This window comes from Protopterus annectens, chromosome 11.part0, assembly GCF_019279795.1.
Source record: "Protopterus annectens isolate FY-2018-M chromosome 11.part0, PAN1.0, whole genome shotgun sequence".
NCBI lineage: Eukaryota > Metazoa > Chordata > Ceratodontiformes > Protopteridae > Protopterus > Protopterus annectens.
In genome coordinates, this window is record NC_056745.1 from 1,054,740,112 (window position 1) to 1,054,757,957 (window position 17,846).

At 46.1% G+C, this 17,846-nt stretch overlaps 1 protein-coding gene across 1 annotated transcript in view; it reads right to left on the reverse strand.

The window, feature by feature from the left end:
• Positions 1-17,846, reverse strand: part of LOC122815022 (leucine-rich repeat serine/threonine-protein kinase 2-like) — a 2,570,681-nt gene that overhangs the window by 1,579,748 nt on the left and 973,087 nt on the right. Inside the window, 3 exon segments of the mRNA XM_044087274.1 lie at positions 1,145-1,234; positions 1,521-1,533; positions 2,371-2,408. Coding sequence (XP_043943209.1) covers positions 1,145-1,234; positions 1,521-1,533; positions 2,371-2,408 — 141 coding nt within the window.

Consider the following 17,846-nt stretch of genomic DNA (forward strand, 5'->3'; position numbering starts at 1 on the left):
TAGCAGGAAAGAACTGAACGATTCTGGACATGACTCTTCCTATGTACAAGTCTCTTGATACTGACATCAGGGAAAGTTCTGGGAACAAGGACTGGCCAGTTAAAACTGGTAGCCAAATCTAGGAAACTACATTCTGGTGGGATGCTCAAAGAGTGGGGACCTACCTGTGCAGACTGTCTCAAAGAACATTCACAATCTTCTTCTTCTTCTTTCGGCTTTTCCCAGTTAGGGGTCGCAACAGCGGATCACCTTGTCCGCTCATGACTGGCAGTGGAGTTTTACGGTGCTGAGTTACCAGCCCAGCACCCAACCTTCCACAGACGGCACACACTCACACCTAGGGCCAATTTAGAGTGTCCAATCCGCCTGCAGCATGTCTTTGGGATGTGGGAGGAAACCGGACCACCCGGAGGAAACACATGCAACCACAAGGAGGACATGCAGACTCCGCACAGAAGGCACCCCAGCCGAGGATCAAACCAGAGAACCTCTTGCTGTGAGGTGACAATACTAACCACTGCACCACCGTGGCAACCCTTCAAAGAACATTCACAATGTTCAACTCATATTTACACCTAATGCTGATACTGCTCTGCAAAGCCCTTAAGAAAAGCAGAACGGTAGCCTAAATGCTGATACTGATTTATTCAACAATATAAATCTAATAAATGCAAATACTTCTCACAAATGTCACTAACCAGGAATTGAGAAACCCTAAACTTTTTTGTTGTATGTTACTTATGCATTCATTAACACTTTTCAGTATTTTTAACAGTGAACACAACAGAGGTCATCATAAATAAATAAATAAATAAAGAGAAAGAGAGACTCAATCAAACTGTTCTCAGTAATTGCAATACTGCAGCAAACTGATAATCCAAAAAAGAGGTGTAAAAAAAAATAAAAGCCTGGACTGGGCAACAACTATGATGTTAACATTTTAAGTGGCCCTATTCATCACTATGGGATAATTTATTCTCACCATTTTTTGTCCCATCCTTCTTTAGAATGTTCTGGCAACAGACTGTGGTATAAGGTTTTTTATTTAATAGCCACCAGCTACAACTGTTAGCAAACAATATAATCATTGCAGAATGCAAGACATGAAGAAAAACTATCAGACCTAAAGTCTTGATTTACTTACTGTGACAACTTAAGAATTGCTTCAGGAATAGAGGTAAAGTTATTGCTTAATAGCTTTAAAGTTGTAATTCTGGAAGGCAAGGATGGTAAACTCTCTAAAAAATAAACAAACAAAAAAATGATTTACTCACAGCTTAGAAGGAAAACAAAAAAACACTATAAAATGCTAACATATAGCACATGTTTAGTTCTCTTTTTTTCCCCTTTCTTACTGTAAAATACGTGTTAAAATCAAAAGAAAAATAAAACAATACGGACACAATGATGGGTACCTGCAAAACCTGTACTTCTTTTCTATATTTTTAAAAACAAGACTAAAATGCAGAACTGCATAATTGCTAGGTACTGTCTTACTAGAAGCACACAGAGTTAATAACATCTGCAAAAGACCTGTGGAGCATATGGGATAACATATGTATTATCAGTTGCTTAAAAACAGTTTCATGTAATTCCTTTGCCTGCCCTGACTGGTTGAAGGTCCTGAAAATATTTGTGCCAACGAAGCAAAAGAAATTGAGAAAAATGTACTACTGCTAACCAGGGTCCAGCTGAAGCTCCTAACATCCATAAAGACTGCAGGTTAGAAGAAATAAAGAAGTTATGTCTTACCATAACGTTCCATCTGTATTGTTGATCCTCGTTCAGTCATTATGTGTGGGTATCAGTTCTGACCACGGAACGGAGCCAGCCATCTTCCAAGCTCGCGTCAGCTACAAACTCTCGAGCTAAAACTCTTACCCAGAATTCCCCTCTCTCTGTTACCTCAGATTGAGATTGCAAGTCAAAGAAGGTAGAGGCTACCTCTGGTCAAGTGAGCTAAAAAAAAAACGGATGGTGAGATCCACTAGAAGCCACAGGAGGGGGAAGGAGGGAGGGTTGTAATGACTGAACGAAGATCAACAATACAGATGGAACATTATGGTAAGACATAACTTCTTTATCTGATATTGTTAATCCTCGTTCATTCCTTGTGTGTTGGACAGAGTCCCCAGCTACATTTATTCCTGGAAGGCTCTCATGGAAGGACATTCCAGAGCACCATAGAACCAAAAGATGCTCTTCCCCTGGAGGCCAAATCCAATTTGTAATGATTGATGAAGGTGTGAGGCGTAGCCCAAGTTGCAGCTGTACAGATGTCATGTAAAGAAGCTCTGGCATGGAAGGTAGCAGAAGTTGCCACCGACCTTGTCGAATGAGCCTTTATGGTAGTAGGCAATGGAATATTACGTTGTGTATAAACGAAGGTCACACAGTCTTTCAACCATCTAGCCAATGTGACCTTAGCAACAGCACATCCTAATCTAGGTCCAGAATAGGCCAAAAATAACTGGTCTGATTTACGAGAGGCCTTAGTCCTGTTCACGTAGAAGCAAATTTGCCTGTGAATAACCTAGGGTATGTAGGCAATACTCTCCTTTGTTTGAATAGTTGGGAAAGAAAACTGGCAATTCAATGGTTTGGTTAATGGACATTTCAGAGATCACTTTTGGCAGAAAAGAAAGATTAGTTCTCAATGACACTCTATCTCTATGAAAAATCAAGTACGGACTTTTGATGCATAAGGCTTGAAGCAAAGAAATACGTCTGGCAGAAGTAATGGCGACCAAAAACAAGGTTTTCCATGACAAGTATTTGAGGTCACAAGAAGCTAGTTTGAAAGGTGGCATTGTCAAAGCTTGTAGAACTAACGACAGGTCCCATGGTTGAATAGGTTCTCTAAAAGGGGGCTTTAGATGATTCACACTTTTTATGAAGGTTTTGCATAATTTGTGTGACATAGGAGAGGAGTCTTGGACACCCTCATGGAAATTAGATATTGCAGCCAAATGAACTCTAATGGTAGAGGCCGACAGACCCGACTGAAATAGGTCGGCTAGATACTCCAGTACTATCGACACTGGTGCTGAAAAGGGATCTACTTGCTTTTCTTTCAGCCAATGGGTAAATCTTTTCCACTTGCTTAGATAAGTAATTCTAGTGCAAGACTTATGAGATGCAGTAAGAATGTCCCGTACTGGCAAGGAAAGATTATTCTGCCTGGCAATCAAAGGAATTGGAGGAGCCAAGCTGTGAGCTTCAGGCTGTCCAAGTTGGGATGAATCAGATTCTGCGGATGGGAGATCAACCCTGGGGTTGGATGGAGAATCCATGGTTGATCTAGCAGGTGAGGCCAAAGGAAGGGGAACCAAATCTGACGAGGCCAATATGGTGCTATGAGGATCACCTTGCTCTTCAACCGGCGGGCTTTCTTTAGAAACTGTGGAATGAGGGGGAGAGGTGGAAATGCATAAAGAAGACCTGAGGGCCAATCGTGGAATAGAGCGTCCCTGAGTGACTGTCCTGGAGGAGGAATCAGGGCGAAGTAGTTGCTGCATTTGTAGTTGGTCGAGGATGCAAAGAGGTCGCAGCAAGGAAGACCCCAGCGATGGAAGATATCCGCCGTTATCAATGGATTCAGGGACCACTCGTGAGGTTGTAGAATGCACCTGCTGAGTCTGTCTGCTATCATGCTGGAACTCCCGGGAACGTGCATTGCTAGAAGAAAACGGTTGGTAGCCATCGCCCATTGCCATATCCTCATGGCCTCTCGACAAAGTGGGTAATATTTGGTTCCGCCCTGTTTGTTGATGTACCAGACCACCACCATGTTGTCTGATTGTATCGCAATAGTCCCAGATGTCAACAGGGAATGGAATGCTTGCAACGCCAAAAGCACCACCCTCAGCTCTAGGACATTTATATGCAGATGGGCCTCCAATTCGGACCAAGTACCTTGGACTGTCTATCCCTGACATAGCCCACCCCCCCACCCCATCAGGGAGGCATCCATGGTCACAGTAGCCTTGGGCTGCTGGGGGGAGAAGGGGCGAGACCATTGTGACAGGTTGTGGGTCATCCACCAATTTAAATCCTGTTTGCACCTGTGAGTTACTCGAATCTTGGCTGAAAGAGGATACTGAAAAGGATACCACTGGGTGAGCAGTAGCCACTGTAGAAGCCTCATGTGAAACCTGGCCAGGGGGACAATAGTGATGGAGGCTGCCATGAAACCCAACAGCTGTAGGACAGAGTGAGCTGTGGATTTCTCCCTTGAAAGGATTGGGATCAGTTGTTACTTTATCCTTAGAATTATGTGTTCTGGAATGGATGCTCTGCAATTCTTTATATCCAAGATGACCCCTATGAATTCTGTGGACTGAGATGGGGTGAGATTGAATTTCTGCCAATTTATGGTTATGCCTAGCCTTTCTGCAGTGAGGAGAGAGTATGCCAGGGCTTCTTCCAATAGATGTTTGGTGGGGCAGAGATGAGCCAGTCGAATAGGTATGGAAACACCTGGAATCCTTGTAGTCAAAAGTGAGCTGTGACGACTGCCATGCACTTTGTGAACACTCTGGGGGCTGTAGAGAGTCTGAAAGGCAGTACTCTGAACTGGTAGTGACTGACTCCCATACGGAAGTGCAGAAATCTTCTTGATCTTTTTGAAGATCTATCGAGCACATCCAATCATCTTTTTCCAAAAGCGGGGGGATAGTCTGTATTGTGACCATCCAGAATTTTTGTACTCTTACAAACTTGTTCAATACACTGAGATCCAAAATTGGTCTCCAGTCCCCTGTTTTCTTTGGCACCAAAAATAGTCTTGAGTAAAATCTGGATCCTATCTGGTCTGGAGGGACTATTTGGATAACTCTTTCTTAGCAGCTTTGATATCTCTAATGCTGCTTCTTCCCTTTGACTGGGTGGAACATCAGGTAAGTTTGTTGGAGGAGGCAGGACAAAGATTGAAGGGAATATGGTAACCTCTGGTTATTAGCCTTTGTACCCAACAGCTGGTGGTGATGGTTAGCCAGGCGGAAGGGTACAAGGAGAAACGACCCCCAACCACCTTCAGAGGAAAGGAGTTGGGCCGCTCTTCAGGAGCACTGGTAGAATTGACAAGGAAAAGAGTCCCTGGAACCCTGGTTACACGGACCCCCTCTGCCCCAAAAAGGGCATCTTCCCTGTGAGTTTCCCCCTCTGCTTCTAGAGGAGAACTCGGCCTGTGTGTCACGGAAAGGACCCTGAGACTTTTTGTACCATATCTTCCCACTCTTCTTGTTTCTGGTGAAAGCATGTTGAGGGGAAGAATAACAGACAGACACCCACGGCAGAAAGGGTTTTACTGTCCTGTTCACATCTGGCCAGTGTGTTTTTAACCTTGGGTCCAAATAATGAAGACGCTTCGATGGGAGCATTGAGAAAGGAAGCCTTGAAGGGTTCCGCGAAATTCCATAAGGGCATCCAGGCGTGTCATCTCAGAACAACGCCGAAGTCGCCGCTCTAGCTGCTCCTTCTGATGGGTGAGATATCAGGCGCATGGAAGAGTTAGATATCGATTCAATGGTGTCCAGCTGAGAAGCCACTTTGTCACGGACCTCATCAGACACGGCACCAGCCAAAGTTTCAAAGAGCTCAGAAATTAAATTCCTTTGAAGCCTGGTAAAGTGTGCCATACAATTCAGGGACCTGATTGCAAAGGTCGCTGTTGCAAAGGTATGCTTCCCTATTCTGTCCAGAGCCCGGGACTCTTTGTTGGGCGGATGGACAGTCTGGCTTTCTTCTACCGCCAGGTCCTTCTTGGTTGCGGCCGCCACCACCACAGCATCTACAGAAAGACCTTTGAACCAAAGAGGGTCAGTAGCAGGAAGGGACAACATTTTATCTGGCCTCCAAAGAATGGTCTCAACGGTGTCAGGAGCATTCCACGCATGCTGCACGATGAGCCGGACCAGTTCGCCGGCAGGTGGAGTAACCCAGGAGGTAAGGGGCTGAGCGTGAAAGGCCTGCACGAACACAGACTTTTCAGAGGTCGGGTTAGAGGGCTGCCAGTCACCTCTCTGTTTAAGGATTTCAAGGATATCACCAAAGGATACCTCAGAGGGTGACCGAGGGGACCCTTTCCCATCATCAAAACCTGTGTCTTCAGTAAGGGACTCCTCTGTGGAGTCCATGTGCTTCCTTTTGCACAAGCTTTTTCGATGAACTTCCTCAGAGGGAGAAGCTGGGGAAGACAACGGAAAAAGGGGTTTCCTGTGGGAGTACATCATGAGGCCCTTGCGTCCGGTGTCCGCTAGGAGCGACTTGTGTACATTGCGGTCCAGAGGAGGGCGGGGAGATGGATAGCACAGTATCGCCAGCCGACACCAAAGCCTTCTCCATTAGTTGGAAAGCCGGTCCACCTGAAGAGGGGTGAGTGTTCAGGACAGGGGTCACCCCTCCCCTAAGTGGCTCAACCTGTCGACTCGGAGTCCCTGGATGGCTGTGAAACCCCAAATTACGTATGCCACAGCTGGCATCCTGGGTCGTAACAAAACCCTTCTGCCACGAAGGCAACTGTGGTTCCTTAGTGAGGTCCATAAAGGGAACCGTAGAGGAGGAAGACTATGCTATATCAAGGGGCTTCAAAGGCAATGAAGGAGGAGAATAAGTAGAGGTCTTTGGCAAAGGGTGATCACCTCCCAAGGAAGGATAGATCCTGGTGGGTGGGATACCTCTAGCCAAAAGCACTTGATCCACAAGACGCAACACGCCATGTTCAGAGAGGCTTCTAGTGGATTTCATGGACACGGCTGAGGGAGAGTCAGGTCTATCCAAAGATGGGGCAAGCTCGGTGCCCACCTCACCAGTCGGCACTGAAAACAACAGGGCCGTAAGGGACTGAACTACGGGTGTCTGCACCAAGGAAATCATCTGTGCCAAAGTAATGGTCTGCACCGACGATAAGGTCGGCGCCTAAGTGATTGTCGGTGCTGAGGCTCGGACTGACAAAATCGGTGTCAATAACTGAATTGTCCGTTCCGGGCAAGGTGTTGGAGCAGATGTAGTAACAGTCTGCATCGACTGGATAGTCGGTGCCAGTGGAGAAGTCTGAACCGAGGAGCCCCTCGGTACTGAAACGGTAAAGGTTTAGGCTAATTGGTACCAAAATCAATGATGGCACCGATGGCCTTGGTGCCGAAGGTCTAGGCACCGAAAGTGCTGGAGCTGAAAAAGTCAGATCCGAAGGGGAAAGCTTAGCCTTCTTGGGTCTCGGTTGGTGGGAGTCCCCAGCCGGGGACAAAGGAAGAGACTTGGCCTTTGGATGTTCATCAGTCTTTTTCTTATGGGATCTAGGAGGGGTTGAAGCCTCTGACCCAGAAATAGCCTCTGAAAAAGGAGATTTAAGTAGGCCCTTCAACAACAGTTTATTTTTCCTCTCAATCAACGTCCTGTTAGAGAAATTCTTACAAATTCCACAGGGCGGGTCAACTGATAAATGAGGCACACCCAAGCAAGAGACACAAAAGGAATGTGCATCTGAAGTAGGTAATTTATGGTCACAATCTGAGCATCTCTTAACTCCTGGACCACCTTTTTTATCTGCCATGTTAGGAAAGAAGAAAATTCATAAAGAATACCAGCAATTGTAAAAGAAATACTCAAAGGTAAGGAGGAAAAGGGGTTTACCAATGATGGTAAAGAAGAAAAAACCCCGCGGTAAACAAGATGAAGGGGATGGAAAAGATTCAAGAAGGGATAGTCTCTAAATGCGATAAGGTAAGAGAAAACAATTTAGTAACTTTTCTGAGAGAAAAAGTTGTTTTAGACTAGTATGACAACAAAATATTGTACTTAGCTCAAGAGAAGTAGCTTGACACGACCGAATGGCGATGCGGCAAATGAAATCTGAGGTAACAGAGAGAGGGGAATTCTGGGTAAGTGTTTTAGCTCGAGAGTTTGTAGTTGACGCGAGCTTGGAAGATGGCCGGCTCAGTTCCGAGGTCGGAACCGATACCCACACGTAAGGAATGAATAAGAAGTTATGTACCTACCATACCGTTCCATGTTAGTTGTCTTCTTCTTGCCTACTTTCTTGCTGGATGGGTTCGGAGCTGATCCTCGGCTCCAACTCGGCCTTATACTAAAGCTCAAGAGCTATTTACCGGCTCGAGGCCCTCCCCTTATCTCACAATGCTAGGTGTCAAATACCCAGATCTCGTTTGGTATAGCTAACACCATGGAGACACCCAGTCCCTACTATAAAGTTTACCTACAGTGGTAACAACTGAGGAGGACATAAACTAGAAAATAGTCAAGCAGCGGAATAAGGCCTCAGAAGGATTCATCTCGGTCTGTCCAGGCTAAGGGGGTGGTGGGTGGGACGCAAGAAAGAAGGTGAGAAGAAGACAACTAACATGGAACGTTATGGTAGGTACATAACTTCTTAATGTTAAGTTGTCAATCTCGCCTTCATTCTTGCTGGATGGGACAGCATCCCTAGCACCTTAGCCCTGAGTGGCTCATCGGAACAGACTCTTGAGCACAGTGGAACCAAACTCAGCCCGACTCCTGGAGGTCATACCCAACTTGTAATGAGAAATAAAGGTATGAGGAGTGGCCCATGTGGCTGCAGTACAAATAGATTCCATTGGAAGTCTTGCTTGAAAAGCTACTGATGTAGCTAACGCTCTGGAGGAATGAACTTTTGGTTTTGTAGGGAATTCTTTATGTCTTAGTTGATAAATGAAGGAAATGATAGAGGCCAACCATCTAGATAAAGATACTTTAGACACTGGCAGGCCCGGCTTGCCCTCAGCATAGGACAGGAAGAGTTGGTCTGACTTCCTAGTTTGTTTTGTCCTATCTAAATAGAAACGTAATTGCCTTTGAACATCCAAATAATGCAGCTTTTGTTCAGCTCTGTTTGAATAGTTAGGAAAAAAGACAGCAAGATCAATAGCCTGATTCAGGTTTGTCTCAGAAGAAATCTTGGGTAAAAAGGAGGGATTAGTTCTGAGTGAAACTCTATCTTTGTGAAAAACAAGATAGGGAGGACGAATACAGAGGGCTTGGCGTTCCGATACTCTTCTAGCTGAGGTGATAGCTACTAAGAACAGAGTCTTCCAGGAGAGCAATTTTAAGGAACAGGTGGCCGCAGGTTCAAAAGGAAGGAGAATCAGGGAAGTTAATATCAGATTCAAATCCCACGGAGACGGGGGATCTCTAACCGGAGGCCTCAGCAAAACAGTCCCTTTAAGAAAGGCTTTACAAAGTTTATGGGACATGATGCTGGTCTCCGACAGGCCAGCGTGAAAATTAGCGATAGCAGCCAATTGGACTCTAATGGTGGCAGAAGAGGAGCACGCTCGAAAAAGCTCTGCTAAAAAATCCAGAACACTGTGGACAGGGGCTGCAAAAGGATCTATATTTCTGGCCTCCGCCCAGAAGGAGAAACGTCTCCACTTACTAGCACAGGTTTTTCTGGTAGTAGATTTGTGTGAAGAAAGGATGATTTCACGCACTGGCTGAGAAATATACGGAAGCCTGGCTAAGGTTGGAAGTGGAGCAACCAAGCTGTGAGGTTGAGAGATTGAAGGGATTGGTGCAGCCCGCCCGACAGATGGACCAGCAGGTCTGGCACTGGGTCCAGACTCCAGGGCTGCTCCAGTAGGTGACGATGCAGGAATGGGAACCAAATTTGTCGAGGCCAGTAAGGGACAATGAGGATCATCCTGGAACCCAAAGCGGTCGCTTTCTGAATCAGTTTGGGAAATAAGGGAAAAGGCAGAAATGCATATAGGAGACCCCGGGGCCAATCGTGTACTAGAGTGTCTCTGGGGGAATGGTCAGGGAGGGGAAAGAGTGAAGAAGTCTTTGCACTTGCTGTTGAGAGGGGTTGCAAAAAGGTCACAGCAAGGTTGACCCCATCTGCAGAAAATCTTGTCCGCTACTAACTGATTGAGAGACCACTCATGAGGCATGAGAATGGCTCTGCTTAGCCTGTCTGCTATAACGTTGGACTTCCCGGGGATGTGCATTGCTATCAGAAACCGTTGGGAAGAGATCGCCCACTGCCAGAGTCTGAGTGCTTCTTGACATAAGGGATAGGACCTGGTTCCGCCCTGCTTGTTGATGTACCACACTACAGACATATTGTCCGTTTGAACTGCAATAGTCCCGATAGGTAGAGAGTCCTGAAGAGCTTGCAACGCTAGAAGTACCGCTCTCATCTCCAAGACATTTATGTGCAGGTGGTATTCTAGGGGTTGCCAAGAGCCCTGGACAGTCCTGACCTGAAAATGCCCCCCCCCCCACCCGATCAGGGAGGCATCTGTGGTCACCGTGGCAACAGGAGGAGGAAGAACAAACGGTCTGCCCTGGAGAACTAGAGGGGAGACCATCCACCAAGCCAGGTGGTCTTTGCATGTTTGAGTGATTATTATCCTGTGGGACATTGGAAGTTGTTGAAAGGACCATTGGGTAAACAGCATCCACTGGAGGATCCGCATGTGAAAACGAGCCAGGGGGACTAAAATGATCGCTGCTGCCATGAGACCCAATGTCTTTAGTACAAATCTGGCCTGAATCGTCTTGCACTGTAGTAGGATCTGTACATGTCGGCGAATGTCAGATACTCTGTCTGGAGCAAGTTTTGCAGATAGATCTTTTGTATTTAATTCTGTGCCTATAAAGGTTATAGACTGACAAGGCAACAATGCAGACTTTTGAAAATTTATTGATATACCTAGCTCGGAGCAAGTCTGGATGGTATAGTCCCTGGCTCGCAATAGCTGATGCCTGGTGGAAGCAGTAAGGAGCCAGTCGTCTAGATATGGAAACACCTGGAATCCCCGTCGTCTCAGGTGAGCCGTAACCACTGCCATGCATTTGGTGAACACCCTGGGGGCCATGGTGAGACCAAAGGGCAGGGCTCTGAATTGATAGTGACTGGCTCCTAGCCGGAAGCGGAGAAACCTTCTGGAACGCCTGTCCATTTTATATGGTAGTACGCATCCTGTAGGTCTATGGAGCACATCCAATTGCCCTGACCCAAGAAGGGTAGAATGGACTGGAGCGTGACCATCCGGAACTTCATTCTTTGAACAGACTTGTTTAATCTGCTGAGATCCAAAATGGGTCTCCAGTCCCCTGTCTTTTCTGGTACCAAAAAGAACTTGGAATAAGTTCCGGATCCTAGCTGGTCTGCTGGGACAGGCTGGATGGTCCTCTTTTCTAGCAGCTTTGAAATTTCTAGAACTGCTTGATCCCTTAGAGCGGGTGGGACATCTGGAAGGGATCTGTTTGATTGTACAGTGGTGCGGACGAAGGAAATTTTGTAACCTTCGGATATGACAGACTGCACCCATCGGTCTTGTGTGAGGAGTTGGTACAGTGACAATCTTCCCCCGACTGCCTCCGAAGGTGGACAGTCGGGCAGCCCCTCAGGGGTGCTGGAAGGGTTTATCAGAGAAAGATTCTCTGCTACCCTGATTTTGCGGACCCCCTCTGCCCCTAGGGCAGCGTCTATTATTGTTTACTCCTCTGCCCCTGGAGGAAAACTCACCACGTGTGTCAAGCATGACTCTCTGGGGTTTACGAAACCACATTATTCCACTCTTCTGACCTTTGGGGTATGGTCTTCAGGGAGTAGAAAAATGGACTCCCACGGCAGAGAGAGTCCTGCCTTCCTGCTCACACCTGGTAAGTGTATCCTTCACCTGTGGTCCAAACAAAGCCGAACCATCGAAGGGGGTATTGGTGAAGGATGCCTTAAAGGGGTCAGCAAAGTTACATAACCGCATCCAGGCGTGTCTTCTCAAAGCCAGGCCTGTACCTGCGGCCCCACTCGCACCATCGGCCACATAAGAAATTAGCCACATGGAGGAGTTACCTATGGAATTTAAGGTCACCAGCTGGGAGTTAACCTTATCCTGAGACCCCACAGCCGATGGATCCTGAAGGGTATCACCCAGTTCTTTGAGAAGATCCCTCTGAAGTCGGGTGAAATGGCACAGATAATTCAGCGACTGCATAGCAAAGGTCGCTGAAGAGAATATCCACTTCCCGTACCTGTCCATTGTCCTAGACTCTTTATTAGGAGGATGTACAGGCACCAAAGAGTCAGCCAACTTCTTCTTAGTGGCAGCTGCCACCACCATGGCATCAACCAGGACCCCCTTAGCTAGAAACTGTCTGATGGGGCTGTAATAAATTTAGCGGGCCTAAGGGGAGTTGGTTCCATTGAGTCCGGGGCTGTCCACGCCTTCCGAGCAACCACTTCCATGAGCGGGTCAAAAGGCAGAGACACCCAGGAGGTGGAAGGGTGAAAACCAAACGTGTCCAGGTACACCGACTCATCCTCGGAAGGGTTAAGGGCAGTCCAATTCCCCCTCTGCTTAAGGATCTCCAGGATGTCTGAAAAGGAGACATCCTCAGAGGGGGACCCTTCCGAATCCTCCAAGTCAGTGTCGGACGTGACTGACTCGGGGGAGTCAACATGTTTCCCCTTACATGTTTTCTTCCAAGGGGGCTCCTCTGAATGATCGCGGGAGCCTTCGGAAGAGGAAGATACCCCCAGTGGGGCGACCTGGAGCGTCTGTTCTCCACACTTGGGGTCAGGAGGGTGGACAGAGACCGAAGCAGGCACCATGGGGGGAGGAGCCGAAGGGGCCGATTGTGGATCCGATCCAGGAGTCAGTAGGCTCCACATGACCTCGAAGGCGCCCCTATCAGGCAGAGAGGAAGGTCCCAGCTCCAAAGAGATGAGAACCCCTCCCGGCACCGAGAGTGACGGCTTCGAGGCCGAGCTCACCTGCGCCGAGGCACCGAGAGGGAGAACGGGGTCGGACAAGGGTCCGTTGCCACTTGCCCCCTTGGAGCCGATGAGGGAGTCTCGACGCTCGGATCCCTCCATGGATGGAACCAATGAAGAGATTGGAGCAGACAATGGAGCCGAAATGTGTTGTATCGGCTCCGACGATTCGAGCCCCAACGAGCTCTGGCTCCGAACACAGTGGTAGAGTCGGAAGAGGAGGAACTGATGAAGATACAGGGATAGCCACAGTCTGTTGAGAAGGGCGAGTCAACATTTGGGCCAGTGCCTGCGACTTTAAGAGCCTACTGACCACCCTCTCGAGGTCGTGATCAGACAGCCTGGAGGACCGAGAGGAGTGGGACCTATGGCTCCACTTTGACTGTAGTAACGGAGACCTCGGAGCCGAACGAACGGACTCCAAAGAGGGAGACCTTGAGCGTTTTCAGCTCACAGAAGGCTCCGATATTAAGGCCGGAGCCGACTGAGGTCTCGAAGTGTCGGTTCCAGCCGGAACCGACGAGGAGGCAGGAGCTCCGCTCGGCGACTGCTCCAAACAGGGAGCCGACAGCTTAGTGGGCTTGGAGGGTTTACCCGATGAAGGCTTAGTCGGGGACCCTTCAGGCTTAAGCAAGCCCCTCAAAATAAGTTTGTTCCTACGTTCCTGCAGGACTCTCGGACTGAAGGCATGACAGACCGCACAAGAGTCCTGCAGGTGTAGGGGGCCCAAACAATACACACAAGAAGTGTGACCGTCTGCCAGAGACATCTTCTGGCAGCACGAGTCACACTTCTTGAAACCTGAGACCTTAGTATCCTTAGACATAATGAAAAGTAGAAAAAAAAGGATACCAAGGAAAAGGTAACTAGTGCTTTAAGCACCACACACACACACACGCACTAGTAAAAAACTAACACCACCAACAATATAATAGTAATATAATAATACTACTAAATATATCTAACTATCACTATAAAGTAGAAAATATATAAAAAAGTAGTAGAATAAGAATAAAAACACTCCTGATTACATACAACTAACCCTAGAGGGTAGAATATATATAAGAAAAATCAACATTACCCTAACGGGAGGGGGGAAAACTCTGAAAAACTACAGTAAAAGAGTTTTTAAAAGGGGGTTTCTCAAGGGTTTAGAAAGGGAAACACTAAGAGACAATATCTAATAAGAAAAAAACTATATATATATATATATATATATATATATATATATATATATATATATATATAAATAATAAAATGCTAGATAAGAGTTATATAACCTGGAGCCGGTAAAATCGCAACCTTGTAGCTGAAGCAGCAAACGAGATCTGGGTATCTGACACCTAGCATTGTGGGATAGGGGGAGTGCCTCGAGCCGGTACATAGCTCTCGAGCTTTAGTATAAGGCCAAGTCGGAGCCGAGGATCAGCTCCAAACCCATCCAGCAAGAATGAAGGCGAGATTGACAACTTAACATGGAGGATTAACAATATCAGATGTAATATTACCAGAGCACCATTACACCCATAAAAAACAAAAATCTGCAAACTCCTAAGGGAGGCCTTGTCTTCTCCAGACTACTCAATATTTACAATTAACTTCTCAGTTGTTGTACCGCTAAGGTGAAACCAGTCAGCAGTTCACTAGTGTCTGGATTCACTATATCAGTGCTCTTACAAGAATGGAAGTTTTACTGCAGGGTTTCAATCAACAGCACCACATGCTGCATCTTTTATGCAAATTCATAGACTATATTTGTTGTTTTTAGCTGAAATAACAAAAGTAACGCCAGATGACTTCAGCAAAAATTATTTTGGTAAAACTCACTGGATGAAACCAGTAGACCAGACAACTCACTTTTATTTATTTATATATATTTTTACATGCCGCCCCTATAGTGCCTTTTTTAGGCAAGGTTCAAATGACAAACCCACCATCGTAACAGGTACAAGCAAGCAAAAACTGAGGGTAATGCTACTCAATGCTAGAAGTCTAAACCTCAAAATGCACTCACTCGAGACACTCCCTAAAATGCAGAACACTGACATCTGTGCAATGACTGAAACCTGGTTCAAGGCTCCAGAGAGCAACCCTGCATTACCAGGCTATAACTCATACCATACCTTTCAGCCATCTAACCTGAACCGGAACACTAAACGCGGAGGTGTGTCCATATTCATCACGGATATCTACATCTCCAGGCTAGTTGCCCAACATAATGCATTTGAAATTACAAGTGCAACTAACTCTGGGCAAAACTGCAATCCAAATTGTAACTTGCTACAGATCCTCTACCATAACCCAGGATTCCCTCTCCTCTTTTCTTGATACACTGGAAAATATTAGGGTTCAACCAAACACCCTAATAATGGGAGATTTTAACTACCCCACCAACTCATGTACCAACTCCTTCACTCAACGCTTTCGAGAATTCATAAATTCCAGTGCCTTGGATCAACTTACCATACCCCAACCAGGGGCAACAATATCCTAGACCTAATAATTACCAACATGAGTGACCGGTGTTCCACACCTGAAGTCAACTCTTCGTTGGTCAGATCTGACCATAAGTTAATCACCACAGATATCCACATCCCGCCTCCACCACCCCGTCAAGGAAACCACTGTAAAAAATTACTGCAAAGCCAACTTCATGCTTCTTAAGACAGAAGTGGCAAACTTCACAACACCCATGCAGATGGACAATTCAGTTATGACTGTTGAATCCTACACAAATGCACTTTATAAGCACTTACACAAGTGTATGGATCATGTTATCCCCAACAGAACCAAGACAATATCCTCAAAAAAAAAAAAAGGAAGTCAATCTGGTGGTCCCCTGCCATAAATAAACTCTACAACAGAAGAAAGAAACTGTTGCAAAAGAGATTAAAATCTCTTGAGTGGAGGAGCTCCCTGGTCAGCCTCAGGAAGAAGCCAAGATCCCTCATAAAATCCTCCAAAGCTAGCTACGAAAACAAGATTGCCACTGATTCCAAGAACAACCACAAAGCATTCTATAGCTGTCAACAATCTCAATGGCAACACTCAGATCTGCTCTGAGTTACAGCACAATGGCACAAAATATACAGACCCAACTGATATTGCCAACATCCTGGCAGATAGGTTCAGTGCTAACTTTACCTCCCTCTCACCCTCTAAAGGGCCCGTCTCTATACCGGAAGAATGCAAAGTTCCTGTAATCACGGCTGCACAGGTAAAAACCACACTCTCCAAAGCCAAGAACACAGCATCCATGGGACCAGACAACATCCCAGGCTGCGTTCTACACGAACATCAGAACAAACTGGCACCCCACATAAGTACCATGTTCAATCATAGCCTCACCTCAGGCTTGGTGCCCGCTGAATGGCACACAGTGATGGTTATCCCACTCCACAAGGGGGGAGCCACCACGGACCACAGGAACTACCACCCCATTAGCCTGACGAGCCTGGTCTGCAAGGCCATGGAACGTAGCATCATGGAACTTATAAACAAAGGCATTGGCAATCTCCAAACTCTGGACCCCACCCAGTTTGGGTTTGTAAAAGGCAGATCATGTCTCCTAAACCTGTTAGACTTCTTTGAAGCAGTCACCAAAGCCGAAGACGAGGGTAAGGTGGTCCACACAGCCTATCTAGATCTTGCAAAGGCTTTTGACACCATCCCCCACTCTGGAATTATAGATAAAGAATGTATAACTCACTATTAACGTGGTGGCAAGTAGATAAAGTTATAAAGTCAAAAATCAAGCCGCACCTCCACAGCTAAAATCAGTGCTCAAAATGTTCAAAATAACTTTATCAGAATCTTTATAAAAAGCTTCTGTGGAGTATCACAAATACTGAACAGCACACAGACCCTTGGGTCCTAGTATATACTCCAATGGCATTCTTGACAAAATTTCACAAAAGTAAAGTGCTACATAAGATCTTTCAGTGCTATATAATGAACACAAAACGTTGCATAAAACCTTTCGGTGCTGTATAGCTAGTGAACGCTCTTCCAGAACTTCACAAAAGTAGAATAAACTCTTTGGTGCTGAATAGCTAATTAGCACTCTTCCAGAATTCCACAGGAGTAAAATGGAACATAAAAGCTTTTTAACGAGCACAAATAAAGGTAACTCCACAAAGCATAACATAAACATAAAACAAAAAACAAAAACTTCTTGAAAATGAACGTCCCAAAATAACTCGATAAGCGCTTTCGGTAAAACCTTCTTCAGACCATAAAAAGTAGGGACTCCATTCTTTTCTTTATTAGAACTCTGGAATTATAGATAAACTCACTAAACTAGGTATAAATCCCTATGTCACAAGATGGATTGCCAACTGGCTCACTGACAGAACCCACACTGTGAAAGTAGCAGACTCCAAATCCGACTTCAGACCAGTGACAAGTGGAGTACCACAGGGTTCAGTCCTGGGTCCTCTCCTGATTGGTATCTACTTCTCTGAAGTACAGGCTAACACAGAAGGTCTTTGGCTAACGAAGTTCGCAGATGACTGCAAAGTAGGAGCCATAATCGAAACTCCTAATGATGTAGACATCCTACAAAAGGGCCTCATTGAGAGAGATGCCTGGTGTCAAAGCCATGGCCTCGAGCTCAATGCCAAAAAGTGCACTGGCATCCCCTTTGGTAAAAACTCTGTACCCATGAACTACAACATAGGCGGTAGTATACTTAACACTGAAAGTGTGATAAGAGACCTTGGGACACAGGTGGACAGCAGTCAGGAAATCCTTCTACGTGGCACACCTCATCACAAAAGGTTTCTCATCCAGAAAAAAACAGGTAATTGTTCCCCTCTACTCATCACTCATTAGACCCATTATAGAGTACAACACCTCTTTTGGTATGTACCTCACAAGACATCTACATCAACTGGAAAGGCCACAGAAATACCTCACACAGATGCCCTACACAGACAGTCTCAAAAAACTCCAGCTTTACTCCATTGCATATCGCCTACTCAGAGGTGATCTCTGCCTAACATACAAAGCTATGTCAAACCCAGAGCTGTTGGACATGCTCCACTTAAAGAAATCCCAATCCCTCCGAGCTACATGCTCTAGGGACCTA